At 35.8% G+C, this 17280-nt stretch overlaps 2 protein-coding genes across 4 annotated transcripts in view; both read left to right on the forward strand.

Moving 5' to 3' along the window:
* The window catches only part of LOC132705136 (uncharacterized), a 74034-nt gene extending 58724 nt beyond the window's left edge, over positions 1-15310 (forward strand). The window contains exon 3 of the mRNA XM_060675570.1: positions 15193-15310. Coding sequence (XP_060531553.1) covers positions 15193-15310 — 118 coding nt within the window. The remainder of the gene's footprint in view (positions 1-15192) is intronic.
* LOC132705212 (uncharacterized) overlaps positions 1-17280 on the forward strand; it is a 196191-nt gene that overhangs the window by 111300 nt on the left and 67611 nt on the right. The window lies entirely within an intron of this gene.

Here is a 17280-nt window from a genome sequence, read left to right on the forward strand (position 1 = left end):
AAGGAACATCTGCAAACGTACAGAGTGTAACAGCGACTTCAGACTTGCAGATAAAGCTAGTGCGGAATGAAGAAACACATCTTATTTTTAATATACAGCATCATTATTATTATTATTTATTTTGTTGGAAATAAAATGAAGAATGAATGAATGACCTCCAGAGGAATGGATATCATAAGTTCGGAAGGATATGGAGACAATAAAAATGGAAGGACGAGATGGGCTGGAAGAGAGACCTGGAAAAGACGATGCGAGAGGCAGCTCACCGAGCTGTAACAATCCCACTTGTATATACTATGCAAAGGATACCAGACCTACGAGTTGTGTAGGCGAAGAAACAAGGAGCCACCGGGATAATCTCCTAAGTTTGAGGCAGTTTATCTTGAACCTGTATGTAGCGCCTGTAGAAAGAAGGATGAATCCTCGTTGCATTAGAGACTATCAGCAATAGAGTCTGCACTTTGTGAATAGTAGGTGAAAAGGAGGAAAATAGCTCATTTCTTGGTTAGCAAAACTATCTTCCACCAAAAGCTCTGGCTTTTAACTACATCTAACCAACTAACTAACTAGTTAGCTACTTGGTTAGATGTAGTTAGTTAGTAAGTTACTTAGTTAACTAATTAGTGTCGCCAAGAAAAGAGAAAGGTAATGAACAATTTGCTTGGACGCTTTTTATTAGTAAACTAATATTTAAAACGTGTACTTCTGTTTTTATGAATGATTAATTCTTGCTTTCACTTTCGGACCCCTCCTCTCATCCTCACTGGTTTAATGCCTTTGGCTTATGAAAATTCCACTATTGACCTGTTTTTCTGTTATAGCGTGGAGACATCAAATTAAACAACCCCCGTTTTCACTCTAGGTGTGACCCTAACTCGGTCACATTTGGAACATTTCCTGTCATCGTTTGTGTTGCATTAACGACGGATCGTGCTGAAAGCCTTCGTGACCGGTTTGATAAAAATTCCGGAGCGGCCGCAAAAAATCCGGGCGTGCACCCATAAGATACGTTTACATGTTGTAAACCCATTCATTCGATAATAACTTTTAGTGGGCTTGTATTGGGCATTCCTTCTTCACGTCAACGTTTTCAGCGAATTTTTGATCTTATCTAAGTTCCCCGACTTGTTTTATAAAACTGTGATGGCCGCTTTAAATGAAAAGTCATATTCGTAGTCAATTAAATTATTCAGTGAGCCCTTAGGTTATTAGCAAATAACAACAAAGAGAATGGCTGAACTAAAATTAAGGAAATCATTGTTACTACACTTATAAAGACATTTCGTTTGTTAGTTGCAAAATCGTGCGTCCTCATGATCTTACAAAAAGATTGTCTGCTTTCTTAGTAGAAAATTCTTCCCCTCAGCTAATGTAACCCTTCTTTGACAGGCTCCTAGGATATACATATATCGAGAAATAAGTAAGACTAAGTAGTTTCTCACTTGACATAGGTTGAAATATATAATTATTAATTATGTAAATTAAAATACAATAAAAAACGTTTCCAAGATCCATTTCAATGTTACATATATTTGAATAACTAGAAATGAAAACATATGTTATGATACATCACTTCAAGGGAAATTGTATAAAAAAAAAACATTTATTGTTATTATCTTCATGTGATTAATTTTGCTTAATGCTTACCTAGAGTGGTTTTCGCAATATTAATTATTTCTATTTTCTTTTGTCAAAAATAAGGCAAAAATTAAACTTTACTTCTGCCGCTATGTTAAGTTTACCAATATAAATTCATTCCATGGTATAATTTTAGTTTTTGATATGGGACACCTTGTATGATTTTTAAAAGTCTGAAAAAAAATTTCTTTGAAATTATTTATGATAGTGGTATATCCAAGTCGTGCCATTTTCGAAATACTTTGCCATTCATTAATTGATTTTTTTAAATTCACTTTTTATAGGCGCTGTAATCTGTGTTGTATAGCTCCATTACATCACTTAAAATTCATACAAATATAAATCCCCATTTAGGAAATTTATATTGTAATACTGTAGATAAATCGAGAAGAAACGTTTATCAAAAGAGTCAAAGCGTTTAGTAGACTTTAGAGTGTCTTCTTATAATTTTTATATTATCTATAGTTTATCTATCGGTTGGCCGCGGGTACAGCACCAAGAAGTTATTTTTTAGTTATCTTTCGCTATAAAAATCAGTAGTAAAAGTATTTAATAAACTTTCACAACCACAACCAAACTCTACACAATCGAATCGTTTCTGTCTAAAGATTTCACGTGATCTGGGAATATTTTCAGCAAAAACTGTCGAACTGACGATTGGTAGACAGCAAGATTTGGTTGGTTGAAAAGGATATTTGCGCATATTGGTGCTTCCTATCAGTTTTTTCATGGTGGCTTCAAACGTTCCTATATTCTGAGAAGAGGCAGGGCTGTGTCTGTTAGCTATATGGTTGCTAATAATCATTAACTAGACATTCGAATTATTGTAGATTAGGCTAACATTTAATTTTGAAGTTGGAATTTGCGAATTTTGAGAAAAATTTGCCTGTGCGCGGCGTGTTATATTATATTAAAACGTTAGAGTACTCGGTTCAATCTGGCCGCGCACTTAATGTTTTAATTAATTTTCCGACCGTTTAATTAAAAAAGTTATTTATCTTTCCGGCCAGACAAACAATGTTCGCGGCAGCGTACGTTTTAATCGACTGGAATGGAATTCTTGTATATCTCGGGCTTTTTAAATTCGAAATATATTTATGGGTATCCCCAACAGTTTCGAACAACAGAAAAAGCTAATATATCAATGTTCGGTCTGATTTGCTAGCGCCGGAGATATACCGTAAAAATCTTTTGAAATGCGTATATGAAATACGAGAAAAAGCAATCCGTTTATGCGGACCCTGATAAATCACGATTGTCCCGCGTGCCACCGAATTAGAGCTGTCAAAATGTCGACGTACGAATTTCGCCTGTGCTCAATGGCCGTTGCGCACGCGTTTGTTTTCGCTCCATTGTTTTTTTTTGTACCGCGAAGTGATTGATAACTTTTTTTTAATGCTTAAGTTTAACTTACAGTTGACAGAATGCTACGAACATTTTTAGCGACTTACTCTGCGCAATAAAGAGACTAGGATTCATTGAAAAAGAAGTAACAATATTTTCTGAGAGGCAGTTTTTCAACTCATTTTCAATGCCTTGATTCTCTGACTCCAATTTTTGCTAAATAGACTAGAGAGCTGTAATGGTTGTCATTTTATTGATATTCTCGTAGGACGAGAGGGACTAATCTTGTTCGTTTATGAATTGTAAAAGCCAGGAGACGAAATTGAATTTATACAAGTAATTTTCCCGTTATATTATATATCTTTTTCTACTGAAAACCCCATTCAACAAATTCTAAAATAATCAAAACTGTGTTTTTACCTTAGTTACGTGAAGTTAAAAATGGTTAATAATACGGTATTCGTAAACAATTCTATACCAGATAGTAGATTAAATAACTAGTCCCCGCAGACTTTAGACACCCTTTCTCTCCAGTCAATTTGTAGTCATAAAACCTACCTTACTTTTAAGCTTACATTAAAGAACCGTACATTTTTTATATTTACTCCCATCTTCTTTAGTAGCATTTGTCCATCCATACTTACAACTGTTTTAGTTTTTAGGTTATCATCAGCACAGAGTATGGAGTAGAGATAGAAGATAGAATTATCTCATTGATTCAAAAAGTTATGAGAAAAATATGAAAGTTGTAAATATATAGTTCCAATTTTCCAATATTTAATTTTTTCTAAAAAATGGTGTTCACGTTTGCAAAAAAATTAAGAAACTTCAAAAAATTATATTTAATTAGTTGGTCTTTTTTGAATCACCCTGTATACTTTTTACAGCTTTTGTATTTTCACTCTTAGTTGTCTTCAATTAAAAACATTTATTAAGTTGAAATTCTGCTGTTCTTGTCCAACGAGTTTCCATGCTCGTTGTTATTATATTGACGAATTAAGTGTTCTGGGACCACCGCCTTTAGAAATAAATTTTCAATTCATACTTCCTCGTCCCAAACCCGTATGCGCTATGCACTCAGCTGGGTTTCGAGTTTGCATTTATTATTGTTATTATAATTTTTACAAAATATGATCCAAATATGTTCTGGTCGTTATCGCTGTATGTATTTTGTAAAGGTTATTACATTTAAGTGACTTCTGTCAGATGTGAATTATTATAATTTTTATGAAGATCTTTAACAAAAGTAATGTTAACATAATATAATTTTCTTGAACAATGATTATACACTCAATACAGATTTCCTTATTAGATGTTTTATTATTGATAAAAGCTGCTCGCTTATTTATTAATTTTTTTTTTGGAGGAAGACGTAACTAATTTTAAAGTTTTCGCTGAATCGAATTTTTGTGTAAGAGTAAAATTTGTGTCCTATAGTATCTTTCTTTCTTTAAAAAGTCTTACTGTTGAAGAATGGGATCCTAAGTTTGAAATTGGCAAGAACCGAACAACTTTGCTGCCAAACAAAAACACCGAAGTTATATTAGTACTCGATATAAAAATAATAATAATAATAATAATAATATTAATAATAAATATTGCCATACCGTTGACCCAAGATTTGAGATCTATGGAAGCTGGGAAAGTTAAAAAATATGAATATGAATATCCAGCTAAAACAAATCTGGCGTCTTAGTTAATTACAAAAAATTTCAAGAAAACCCTGGAGAAACTAGACATGCAGAATTGCACCTTTGAGCTTAGGTGAAATAGGATTGGAGGAAATCTCAGACCGATTATAATAATAATAATAATAATAATAATAATAATAATAATAATAATAATAATAATAATAATAATAATAATAATAATAATAATAATAATACTTTTATTTACCATACAGACAATTTATTTAACAATTTGTATAGACCCTGAAAAATATGTTTATAATCACATAATCAAAAGATTATGTAAAAAAACTGTTTATAGTGTACAAAGGTTTTTATAGTAGATGCTGTATTTATATTATTTTAAAAGTTGTTAAAGATTTATATTTTATTTCGTCAAAAAGACGATTAAAGACTTGCCGGCCCAGTATACAGGGTGATCTGGACGAAATTTTACATTTGGCGAAAGGTATATGAATTTTCTTTTGTTGTGTGGTGTTAAAAAAAAATGTTCGGTTACGTGATTGTGTTCGGCAACTGCTCATGAGTCTATTTGTCTTAGTCTTAAGGCTCTTTCATGTTCTTTGAGAATAGTTCATATTTTTCGTCCGGTCTCTCCAATGTATTCTTTGCCGCATATGCATGGAATGCCGCAAACTCCTGGCATCTCAAATGGAAACCGCCCCAAAACTTAAAATTTCCAAAATCACCCTGTATTTTAAAAACTAACCAATACATGAAAATTTTGTTAACGTGTTTTATCGTTTCACAAAAAATTAAAAAGATTTCCGAAAACGCAAGGCTCTATCTTCACTAACAACGGACATAACCTTCAGTCGCGACCAAAATGGGACAAGACACACAGTGTACATTAAGAATTGGCTATATTAATAGACTACAACCAAGGATTTGATAGATGTCGCTGAATTTTGTAAATACGATCCAACTACCTAACTGAAAAACGTCTCAGTTAACGAATTTGCACTCGCGTAAAATCGTGCATCATTAATGAATAATCGAAAGAGGAAATGTAAAATAGGACGAGAACTATGAAGTACAACGGAAATAAATTGATAATGAGTGTCGTCGAAGTCGACGCTTTTAAATCGATCTCCGCCTCGTCCTCCGATAGACCGTAGTAGGTAATTAGTTCGGACTGGGCTGGGGGGGGGGTACATTATTATTCAAACGCGCAACCCTCGTTACGATTCATGAGTTCGAAGTTTCCAACTTATAAAATAATCAATATTAAGTCGCTAATGGAACTACTACTACTAACGGTATTAAGTTGTGTTACGACAAATTGAGGAGTGTCCCACCATACTCGTATTTACCGCAGATGTTCTAAATGGGATTAGTTACGACGAAATTGTTGGACGGGCGCTTTTGTCGCCCTTGTCCGATATTAAATATAAAATTCGGGCCAGGAGAGCCGACTTTCTGTTTCCAGTATTATTCACACCTATTTTAGAGATTTTTCACCATACCTACGCGATGTTCAAGAAGGGAGGAACTCACGACAAATTTCTCCTCTAGTGCGAAAAATTTACTTGCCGTAATTTCTTAGCAGCAATAGCTATTTGCTTTAAAAAAGCCATATTATATAGCGGGCATCAAAATTTGAAATTATTGCTAGTTTTATATATTTTTTTTATAACATATCGAATCTGTTAAAACAATTTGTTAGCTCTGGTGTAATTACTCTAAGGAGAATCACACACGGTTATAATTCTGAACTTGTATTAATTATCATTAAATATTTAATAAAATTTCTCTTAGTAATTCTTCTATTTTATAACAGTATAACAGGCAACGCTCAGTTTTAAACTCGGTTATAATTATTAGATTGTGTAAAATGGACCTTTAACATGGGGATCAATATATCGCCGCGCGATGTTTATTTTACGCGCCATACTTCAAGCAAACAAATTCAAAGACTTCCGACGCATCAAAAATTCATTTCAACTTTCGGAAATAAAATTATACAAACATATTTAACCCCTTATAAGTTGGGAGACGGGCTCTCCTTTACTTAAGCGTAGACCCGCATATAAATCTGTTAAGTTTTGATTTACCGTTATCCATGGTAAAATATTTGTTCGACGAAAAACTCGGAAGAAAATTGAAGTGTTCGTGTTTGTTTTCGCTAGGGAATAAAGGAAAAATATGGGGCGCGTCCTTCCTCTTGAGGCAAAGACAAACAAGTATTTTACGGTCACTATCACCGACTGCGATTTGTTTGTTAGGATATAAGCATTTTGTGAAACCGCGAAATCTAAGATATCTAAAATATAATTAATTAATAATAATTCAACTTCAAACGATGTCAATAAAATAAAGTCAAAAAGTCAAAAGTATCACTGCACTCTACAACGTTGTTGAACAGCCTGGTTCATGCCTTCCACTTCACTACAGAATTGTATTGTATATAAGTACAAGAGGTAGGGTAGGTGAAACCATTTTACTTTCAACGAAAACATACGGTAGTTCTAAAAAATGTGAAAAATCTCTTTCAGACCCGACATGCAGGAAAGTATTTGTACATTCCATTTTCATATAGGTCACACAAGGCTCGATGATGCTGTTGATCATATCTGTATTATTTGCTATTGAGCAAAACTCAATGTACATTTTACATTTACTCTTTCTCAATATCGTTTGTTAGGCCATCCTGTAAGGCACATCCTCCAACAACACCAAAGCAGGACAAAATGTCCGGGTCCACGAAAGAAGTTGAAATTTTATTCTCACCCTTAACGGAAAATAAGCGGAACAAAATTCGCAGATTAGATACTGAATACGGTCTAAAAACACCTTCGCTCCTCTTAAATTTACATAATTTTCCTTTGGACCCCCTTTTCCGAGGGTCCTAAATTTTGCGATTATGTTTATTCGCGAATCGATGAGCCCCGAAAAAAATTCCCCGCCTTTTAACTTCAACCCACCCAAGACTAAATTGAATTGCATAGAATTTCGCATTCCGCACATTTTAACGGCCCCTTTGGTAATTAAATTCTGCCAAGGAGGTGGAGGGGTAATAAAATCGGCTATTAGGAAATTGCTTCGTTTTTCTCCGACATATCGACGAAATGTCATATTTCTACAATCAGGATTATTGATTAAGTATTGACTAGTCCTTAACTTTATTGTTGTACCGAATACAGCGCTTTTTCAAGTTAATTTAAAAAAATATTGTACAACGAATACCAAACCTATGTACAGAGTAGCACGAAGCACCACAGGAACTAAAGGTAAATATAAGGTTGTTCGGAAAGTCATTTCGTTTTTTCCCATCAGAGGACTTAATTACGTTTTTTCGAAACCAACTTCACACTTAAGCCGCATAACCATTATATGTCTTGAGAGCTGATATTGCAAGGCTTGTGTGTGAAAAAGTTCTATTAATTTTACGCAGTAGTTTTTGGTTGGTGCCCTTTTAAATATGGAGAGCAATAAGCAGCATTTTCGTCATATTTTACTTTTTTACTTCAGAAAAGGTAAAAATGCTGTCCAAGCGAGAAAAAAATTGACGGATGTGTATGGAGAAGGCGTGTAAATAGTACGCCAGTGCCAGAACTGGTTTGCAAAATTTCGATCCGGCAATTTTGATGTCGAAGATGCACCACGGTCTGGAAGGCCGGTCGAAGCTGACAAAGATGCGATAAAGGCATTAGTTGATGCAAATCGGCGAATAACCACACGAGAGATCGGTGAGAGATTAAATTTGTCGAATTCGACTGTTTATGGCCATTTGAAAGGCATGGGCTTAACCTCGAAGCTCGATGTGTGGGTGCCCCATGTCCTTACGGAGCGAAATTTGTGTCGTCGCGTTGACGTGCGTGATTCGCTCCTCAAACGTCAAGAAAATGATCCATTTTTGAAGCGGATTATTACTGGGGACGAAAAATGGGTTGTATACAACAATGTTAAACGCAAGAGGTCATGGAGCAGAAAAGATGAACCGGCTCAAAGCGTGTCAAAAGCCAACATTCACCAAAAAAAGGTGATGCTCTCCGTTTGGTGGGATGTCAAAGGAATCGTTTTTTTTGAGCTTTTGCCGGACAATACAACGATTAATTCAGAAGTCTATTGTCATCAACTGGACAAATTGAATGATTCACTTAAAGAGAAGAGGCCCGAATTAATCAACAGGAAGGGTGTAGTGTTCCACCAGGATAATGCGAGACCTCACACAAGTTTGGTCACTCGTCAAAAACTTTTACAGCTTGAATGGGACGTACTGCAACATCCACCATATTCTCCAGATCTGGCGCCTTCCGACTACTATTTGTTCCGGTCCCTGCAAAATTTTTTGGATGGCAAAACCTTTACCTCAAATGAAGATGTCAAAAACCACCTGAACCAGTTTTTTGCCAGCAAGGAGCAAAACTTTTATGAGAGGGGAATTATGTTACTGCCAGAAAGATGGCAAAAGGTGTTGGACCAGAATGGCCAATATATAATTTAATAAAATATTTATTCATTATACGAAAACTGTCTTTCATGCTCCCCAAAAAAAACGAAATGACTTTCCGAACAACCCAATACAAAAGTTGCTCGGGTTAATTTAGATAGAGCTTTGAGTTCAACTAGGTGTAATAATATGGCATTTAAACGCAACGTTTCAGGGTTATTGATGTTCATCTTCATTACTGGCTCGATATTTAAACTGATTTATGTAATATTGCTTCAAATTCTTTTTGCGTACAAAAAAATATACTCCTTTATATTGCAAAACTTGCTTTCTTAAATGGAAATAATCTTACCGTGTTGCCATACTTCGCGCGTCATCAGTATTCTCATTTTTTAGTCCACTGAAATGCGAATTTATCGAAATATAATATTAATTTTTCCAAATAATTTATAAAGAACGTTGACGTATGATACGTTTAATTATACATTTTGATGAAGTATTAGTATTACTATGAAAAACAAATAAAAAATAAAGTGGAACTTACAAACGGTAAAACGATAAAAATATCTATTATAGATTATTGAACATTATTATAGTTTTATTTGTTAACATTCGTCTTCGTCTTCTTTCTAACATGGATACCATATTAATAGGCTACTTTTCCCTACTGGGTTGTTCATTTTTGCGTTCTTGACGAGTCTGCCATCTTCCATTCTTTTGCCTCACCCACCTTTCTATGTCTTGTATTCCGCACCGCTGTCTGATGTCCTCATTCCGTATTTTGTCACACAAAGTTTGACCCCGTATAGTTCTTAATATTTTCATTTCAACTGTTCTCATCATTTGGAGAGTTCTGTTTGCATCTACTCTTGTTTCTACTACTATTTGTCTTATAGCCGTTTTATATATCTTGATTTTGCTCTCCGTATTAAACTGTTTGTTCTTCCATATAATTTCTTTCAGACATCCCGCAGCAGCTTTCATTGTTTGCTCTCTTACTTCGTTGAGAAGGCTTCCGTTACTCGTTATTTCTGCACCCAGATATTTAAAGTGATTTACCTGTTCTATTATTTTTGAATCGATTTCCAGGTTTATAGGTTTTTTGGATGTTACTAAGCATTTAGTTTTCTCGGTGTTGATAAGTATATTTAATTCTTTTGCTTTAGTGTTAAAAGAGTCTATTAGTCTTTGGAGATTATCTTCAGAATCTGCAATAAGAACAGCATCGTCTGCGTAGCAGACGGCATGAAAGAATGTATTTCCCATTTTAAATCCAGCTGTTCTAAGTGAATCGCCTTGTCTAATTCCTGTGTTTATATTTATATCTTCAGTTGTATGTCCAACTCTGATTTTTGTTCTACAATGGCTGATTATATCGTGTATTAGGTTAATCAATCTATGAGTTCCCATGAGTTCTAGGATATCCCTCAAACGCACTGTATCGAAAGCCTTGGTCATATCGAAAAAACACATATACGCAGGTTAATTAAATTCTAACGATTTTTCGCATATTTGTTTGACAATAAATATTGCATCATTAGTGGATCTGTTCCTTCGAACACCTTGTTGTTCTTCTCGTATACTTATGGCTTTGGTGACTTCTCCCAGTGTAATTTTTGTGAATGCTTTGAGGATGCTATTGAGCAGTGTTATTTCTCGATAGTTTTCCGGATTCGATTTCTTTCATTTTTTGAAGATGGTATTGTCGTGCTGGTCTTCCAATCGTTCGGTATTTTTTGTTCATCTATGATGTTTTTAAATAAGGTTAGTATTTCATTCTGTAGCTTTTCTGTTTGCTCCATGTCTTCCTCTTCCTTATATAGATTTTTAAAATATATTTCCTACTGTTTTGGTGTTATTTTATTAGTTTGTTCGGTATCTTTGACTTCAAGCTTGTTTCTTCTTAACATCCACCATATTTTCCTTTGTCCTCCGTACATATCTCTCTCCATTTCTTTTGTGAATTTTTCCCAGTGTTTTCTTCGATAGTTGTTCTAGTTTTCTTTTGTTTTGTTTCGTATATATTTAATGTACTCTTTTTTCTTTTATTGTGCTAGTTTCTTTACTTCCGGAGTAAACCAGGTTGTTTCAATGATTGTGTTGACATTTATCCGTCTTTTTCCCACTGTTTCCATGGCGGCGTCTAATATGTTGTTTTTATTGTTGTCCATTATTGTTGTTGTGCAATCTTGAACATTGATTGGTTTTTGTATTATTTTTTGATTTAATCTGTTTTTATATAGGTTTTGTACATTCTTCTCCTCTATCGATTCGACGTTGAATGTGCTAATTATGAACAGTTTAGGTTTTGGGGCCTTGGGATTTCCTAATCTCATTTTGCAAAGTACCAGCTTATGACCGCTTCCGGAGTTGGCGCCATTTAAGGTTCTTACGTCTAGGATAGTTTGGGGGATGATTTCTGTATTGCTGACAATATTCTCTAGTACCAATTTTTGCCCTCTTGAGAGAGAGAGAGAGAGAGAAGGACCAATTGAATGAGTGGAGAATTGTATCATTGATCCCATGGTCTGGACAACTAGTAATACAACCACATTAACGTGGCCGCCGATTGTCAACAATATATTACGAATCTGATAACCCAAAAATTGTAACAAATGAAGAACTACGGTATCAATCAGATGAAACAAGATAGGTGATCAAATAAAGAAGAAGAAATTCCGGGAAGATCACTGCAGTCGTGTCCACCAGGCAGAAGATCAGACCGACAGAATAAAAAAAAATCCTGCATTCGAAGAATTATGTCTTTCCAGCCGCAGTCTGTGCATTTAAGCCAAAAATAATTGTGGATGTTAAGAAGTTGCATCTAGAAACAAAAGATGATTGCGGGTGGTGACAACGTTTAGTGGAGAAAATATTACTTCGATAGCACAATTTATGTATTTTGGCCACGACAATCCCTGCTTGCTATCGAGCTGGAATAATCCGCATAATTTTGTCTCTGAAGATGACGGGCGCTTTCGCAATAGTTTTGCCGGAAACCATAGGCAACAATTAACTTTTCGTCTCACAAACGTAACGAGACACGTTTGTTTAACCGACAGCCACAGATTTCGCGTACGGGGGACATCAAATGTCCGAGTGGCATGTTAAATCGTATTTTAGAGAAATCATTACCGTTTCACAGTTCTACCCTTTCCAAATTCTGTTCACCCTCTGCCTGGCAATTCGTAATGCGCGGGGGACTTATGCTTTTATCCGTACGTTCGTTTTGTTGGACATAAACCTCAAATCATTCTCGGTCTGAAAGCTTTGCGTTGCGGGGTCAGAAATTCAATCAAATTTGCGAACTCCCTCTCGATGCGCCGCGGCCTTTGATAAGAGTAAAGGCTCGACTGGAAGTCGTGAAATTCTCCTAATTGATCTCTCCGAAACGTTTCGTTTTTGAGTTCAAAGAAAATAGCCAAGTCATAAGAAAAATGCCGAAATCTGACATCCTACTGCACTCTTTAAGAATATGAATAGGTTTAACTTCCACTCAATAAAGTTGAGGTGTTCAGGAAAAAAAAAACATGTTTCGGAAATCATTGCCATACTTTTTTCAAAAATATCAATTAGGTTGCTCTGCAAATCACTATATATCAAATAAAGTTTACTACGACACACAAACTAACGAAGTTTAATCAAAATCGGCAAAACGGTGACAGCATATCCTTACTATTGCATTTCCGACAGACGCACAACGATTTTAACGCGTGAAATCAGAATTGTTTTATTTATGTATCCCAAATTTTTAACAATTTTTGATTTTTTGATTTTGATAACATTTGTATTGGCTCAACGTCAGTTGATTACGAAGCTTAGTTTTGTCCAATTTTGCTGTCCAAAAGTATTACGATTAAAAAAAATAATCGCGTTATTTTAAGTCTCCCCATAATATTTTGCTACATAAGTTATTTAACTTATACGCTTCCTTGACGTATGTATGTTTACATCGGTTTCAAAGCAAAAAATGAGGGTTTTTTTTCCAAATACGTCCCAAAAATTACTTTAAATTTTATTTTTTTAGCGTTTTGCTCCATTTTTCATTTCCTATCGCACTATTCCTGGTACATAATAGTTACCTTCTTAATTGTGTTACTCCGCATAGCTTAGTTTTAATTAAATGTTATAAACTCTTCAAAATTCTGTATTTACTTTTTCAAACACTATAACTACAATAACTTGATTTGGACTGACCAGGTGTATGCTAATATTTTATTTAATACGACTCCACTGCGCTCCAGCGAAACGCAATGAAGAATCCAACTATCGTCGAGGAGCTTTTAAAGTTCTACGTGCCGTCGAAGTAACGAAAAAGACGTCTGCGACTGTATGTACCAATAAAACGGAACGGTTTCGACACTAAATATAAATCCCGATATCCCCCGTTATCGAAGGCAAAAGACTCGCAAACCCCTCCCTGGTAACGATTTTATTGTCGATTTTCCCCATCCCCGCTCGGCGTCGCCGCCCCTCGCAGCTCCATGAATAGTAATACGTCGAATTGAATTTTAAAGTAAAATTAGAAAGTTCGCCGGGCAGGAAGGAGTGAGGCGACGACAAAAAAAAACCCTTATCCCGTAAGAAAACCGTTTTGGGTTGCAGTCTAATGGGGATAACAAATCATTGCCGGTTACCTCATTATACCCCTTTTACTTTGCAAAGTGGTAACTCGGTTTAAATTTTATTAAGTAGTTAAATCGTCCCCGGCTGTCTCGGAGCGCGGGCCAAATTTATTAAAATGTTTCCGGTTTTGCATCTTACGTCTTTCGGTCGTCGTCGACGATTTTCTAGACTTTTGTCTTAAAATCCGACGATATATATATATATATATATATATATATATATATATATATATATATATATATATATATATATATATATATATATATATATATATATATATATATATATATGTGGTTCAAAAATTTGAGCAAATTGGATCTGTAACTAATCTCAAAGTCCCTCAACCTACTCGGGCAGGTCGGTCAGATCAGAATATTGGCATTGTTCGCGAAAATGTAGCCGAAGATCCAAACACATCAATTCATCATCCATCACAGCAAGTGGGTATTACGTATTCAACCACACAGCGAATTTTAACAAAAGACTTGCATCTACACCCATATAAAGTCCAAATAACTCAGGAGTTGAAACCTCGAGATCATCAACAGCGCCGCGTGTTTGCAGAATGGATACGAGAACAAGGGGTTCATTTTTCAACGAAAATCATCTTTAGCGATGCACAATGCTTGTATTTGGGGATTAGAAAATCCAAGAGAGATTTTTCAAAAAGCAATGCCTCCTCAAAAAGTGACCGTTTGGTGCCCATTTTGGTGCGGACAAATAATTGGCCCTTTTTTTTTCGAGGATAATGCGGAGAACGCTGTTGCGGTTAATGGTGATCGCTATCGAAACACGATATCTGATTTTTTCTAGAAGCAGTTGGAAGGTATGGGCATTGAAGATTTGTGGTTCCAACAGGATGGAGCCACTTGACACACATCCAGAGAAACGATGCAATTGTTGCGGGGCAAGTTTCCTGGTCGGATTATCTCCCGTAACGGCGATATCAATTGGCCGCCGCGATCATGTGATCTTACGCCCCTAGATTTTTTTTTTTGGGTATCTAAAAAGCAGAGTGTATAGAACTAAAGCAAACACTATTCCAGCGCTGAAACAGGAGATTAGACGCGAAATAGCCGGCATAGAACCTGACCTGATATAGACGGAAAACGCATCAACCACTTACGATTTGCGGACGACATCGTTCTCTGCAGCAGCAACACAAACGAGTTGACAACAATGATTCAAGAACTGAAAGCTGTAGCCTCAAAATTAACCTCCAAAAAACTAAACTTCTGAGCCTCGACAATATAAAGGTCTCCATTGAAAATCACGAGCTAGAAAATGTCAAGGGATATATATATCTAGGACACAACATCCAGCTTGGGAAAGAAAATCAGACAGCAGAGATCACCTGAAGAATCAATCTCACCTGGATAGCATTCGGGAAACTTAGCTATATCTTCCGCAACCCGACTATACCAGTGAATTTGAAAAAGAAGGTCTACAATATGTATATCCTCCCAGTAATAACATACGGACTTGAGACTGTGACACTTACAGTGGGCAGTGCAAATCGACTCCGAGTCTGTCAAAGAGCAATAGAGAGAGCAATGCTGGGTGTAAGCCTAAGAGAGAGGATCAGAAACGAAGAGATAAGGAGAAGAACAAGGGTCTGTGACGTTGTAGAGCGGATAGTGAGTCTCAGGTGGCGTTGGGTAGGACACGTTGCTAGAAACAATTTGAAATGGACCAAAACACTAATGCAGTGGCGTCCAAGGAGAACGAAAAGAAGTGTGGGGCGTCCTCAAGCGAGATGGATAGATGACATTCAACGACATGCTGGAAAAAATTGGATGCAAACCGCACAGCAAAGGTTGGCATGGAAATCACTGGAAGAAGCCTATGAAGAAGAAGAAGAAGAATCTAAAATGGCAAATAAAAATGTTTTTATATTTTTATATTCTTCCGAGTTTTTTTATTATTTTAATGTGGAAACCCTTATTGAATCACCTTTATATTTAGTGTGGTAAACGGAATTTGAGTCACGAGCTGGTTTGGCACGAGGGGAGCGACTGTTTAATGAACGATTGACTTAGAAAGTTTGTCAAACGTGTTACATACTATACTTTTTCTACTGCAGTTCGGTACATTTTTGCAAAACAGCATATCCGGGATTTTATGGCACGAGTTTGGGAGCATTCGGATGTTTTCGGAGATTTTTCCCACGTCTTGAATTGTGAGGTTTGTCAATTCTGACGGTCATGTCAGTGAATGTATTCGTGTTATTTCGAGAAAATCTACCCAAAAACTAACGGTCGTAGCAAAAGTATAATATGCAACACGTTCGGTAAACTTGCTCCGCTGCTGATTTTGTTTTGTCTGCATACTTGGGGCATCTTAAAATTATTGTATATTGCTGTAAGCTAAAATATAATTTTTCATTCGTAATACACTTCTGAAAGTCTTCAATTGAACAAGCAAGTTTCACCATGTATACTTAATTGTTGGGACATATTGGTCGTCGTTATCTTATAAATTTAAACTGGCACAGGAGTGATGAAAGTAAAACTGAATTCTTCGCTTAGGAATCTGTGAAGACGGAAGATCCAGGAGCAACACAATCACACTTCCGACCAGTTTTATGAACGTGTGCTTTTCAATATTGAAAATTTGCCAAAATTAGAAAGCTTTTCCATCATAACTTCAATTTGATTTAGAGAGGGTAAAATAAAAAAAGATGCTTAATAACAACAAGATGATTACTATCTGTGTAGAACATTTTCTTTTGTTTTAAAGGTAGTCGAAAACTGTTTCATGTGCCAAACTAGTTACTTTTATAGCTCCCATTTTTTACACAATGATAATAGGAAGCAGTTTTCGATTACCTTTACAGCAAAAAAAGATTATCTTAAAAAACAAATTTGTACAAGCATATAAAAGTAGAAACCCCGCATGATCTGGATGGAAGGTCGTCTGACTACAGCACTTCTTTCATAAGTTTAAAAGGCTGGGAAACACGAAGAAAAAAACCGGCAATACCATAAAACTTGTTTAATGTGCGCTTATTAATTTGGACTGATAAAAATATTAATGTGTTTCTTATTAACTTGCTTAGAAGATTCTGTGGTGGAGCATTGCACGCGGCGGTTTAACCTCCGTTCGCTCCTGACAGAATCCCTTGTATTCGTCCTCAAAAGTTTGATATCGGTTTCCACTGTGTGGACTTAGTGTTTTTAGTGTTCAGTGCATGTTTTAAAGTGATAATCGTCGTCGGCCCGTCGTTTTTCCCTGTTCACGCCGGTATGGAGGCCGGATGGGCCCGGATGGTCCGCGGTGGAAGCGGGGGGAAGCCGATTTTTTTGGTATCGGTCAGAATCGTTTTTTGCTAGCTGAGCAAATTATTGGTTATTCTTCTTCTTTGTACGCGGTGGTCATTGACCAGAAGCGAAAATCCTCGACGGAAGTCGGCAATGGGCGAATGATCCTAGCAGTCGAGCCCAACATTTTTTTGTGAAACGCATAATTGAATTGAATTGAACTTGCTTAGAAGCGAATTTTGTCTGACATTGGGGATAAAAATTATATAATTAAATTTCGATTTATTTTGATTTGTTCTATTGAAAAATATTGTTTGTAGCTTGTGTTAAT

This window comes from Cylas formicarius, unplaced genomic scaffold, assembly GCF_029955315.1.
Source record: "Cylas formicarius isolate icCylForm1 unplaced genomic scaffold, icCylForm1.1 PGA_scaffold_7__23_contigs__length_41026272, whole genome shotgun sequence".
In the NCBI taxonomy this organism is placed as follows: domain Eukaryota; kingdom Metazoa; phylum Arthropoda; class Insecta; order Coleoptera; family Brentidae; genus Cylas; species Cylas formicarius.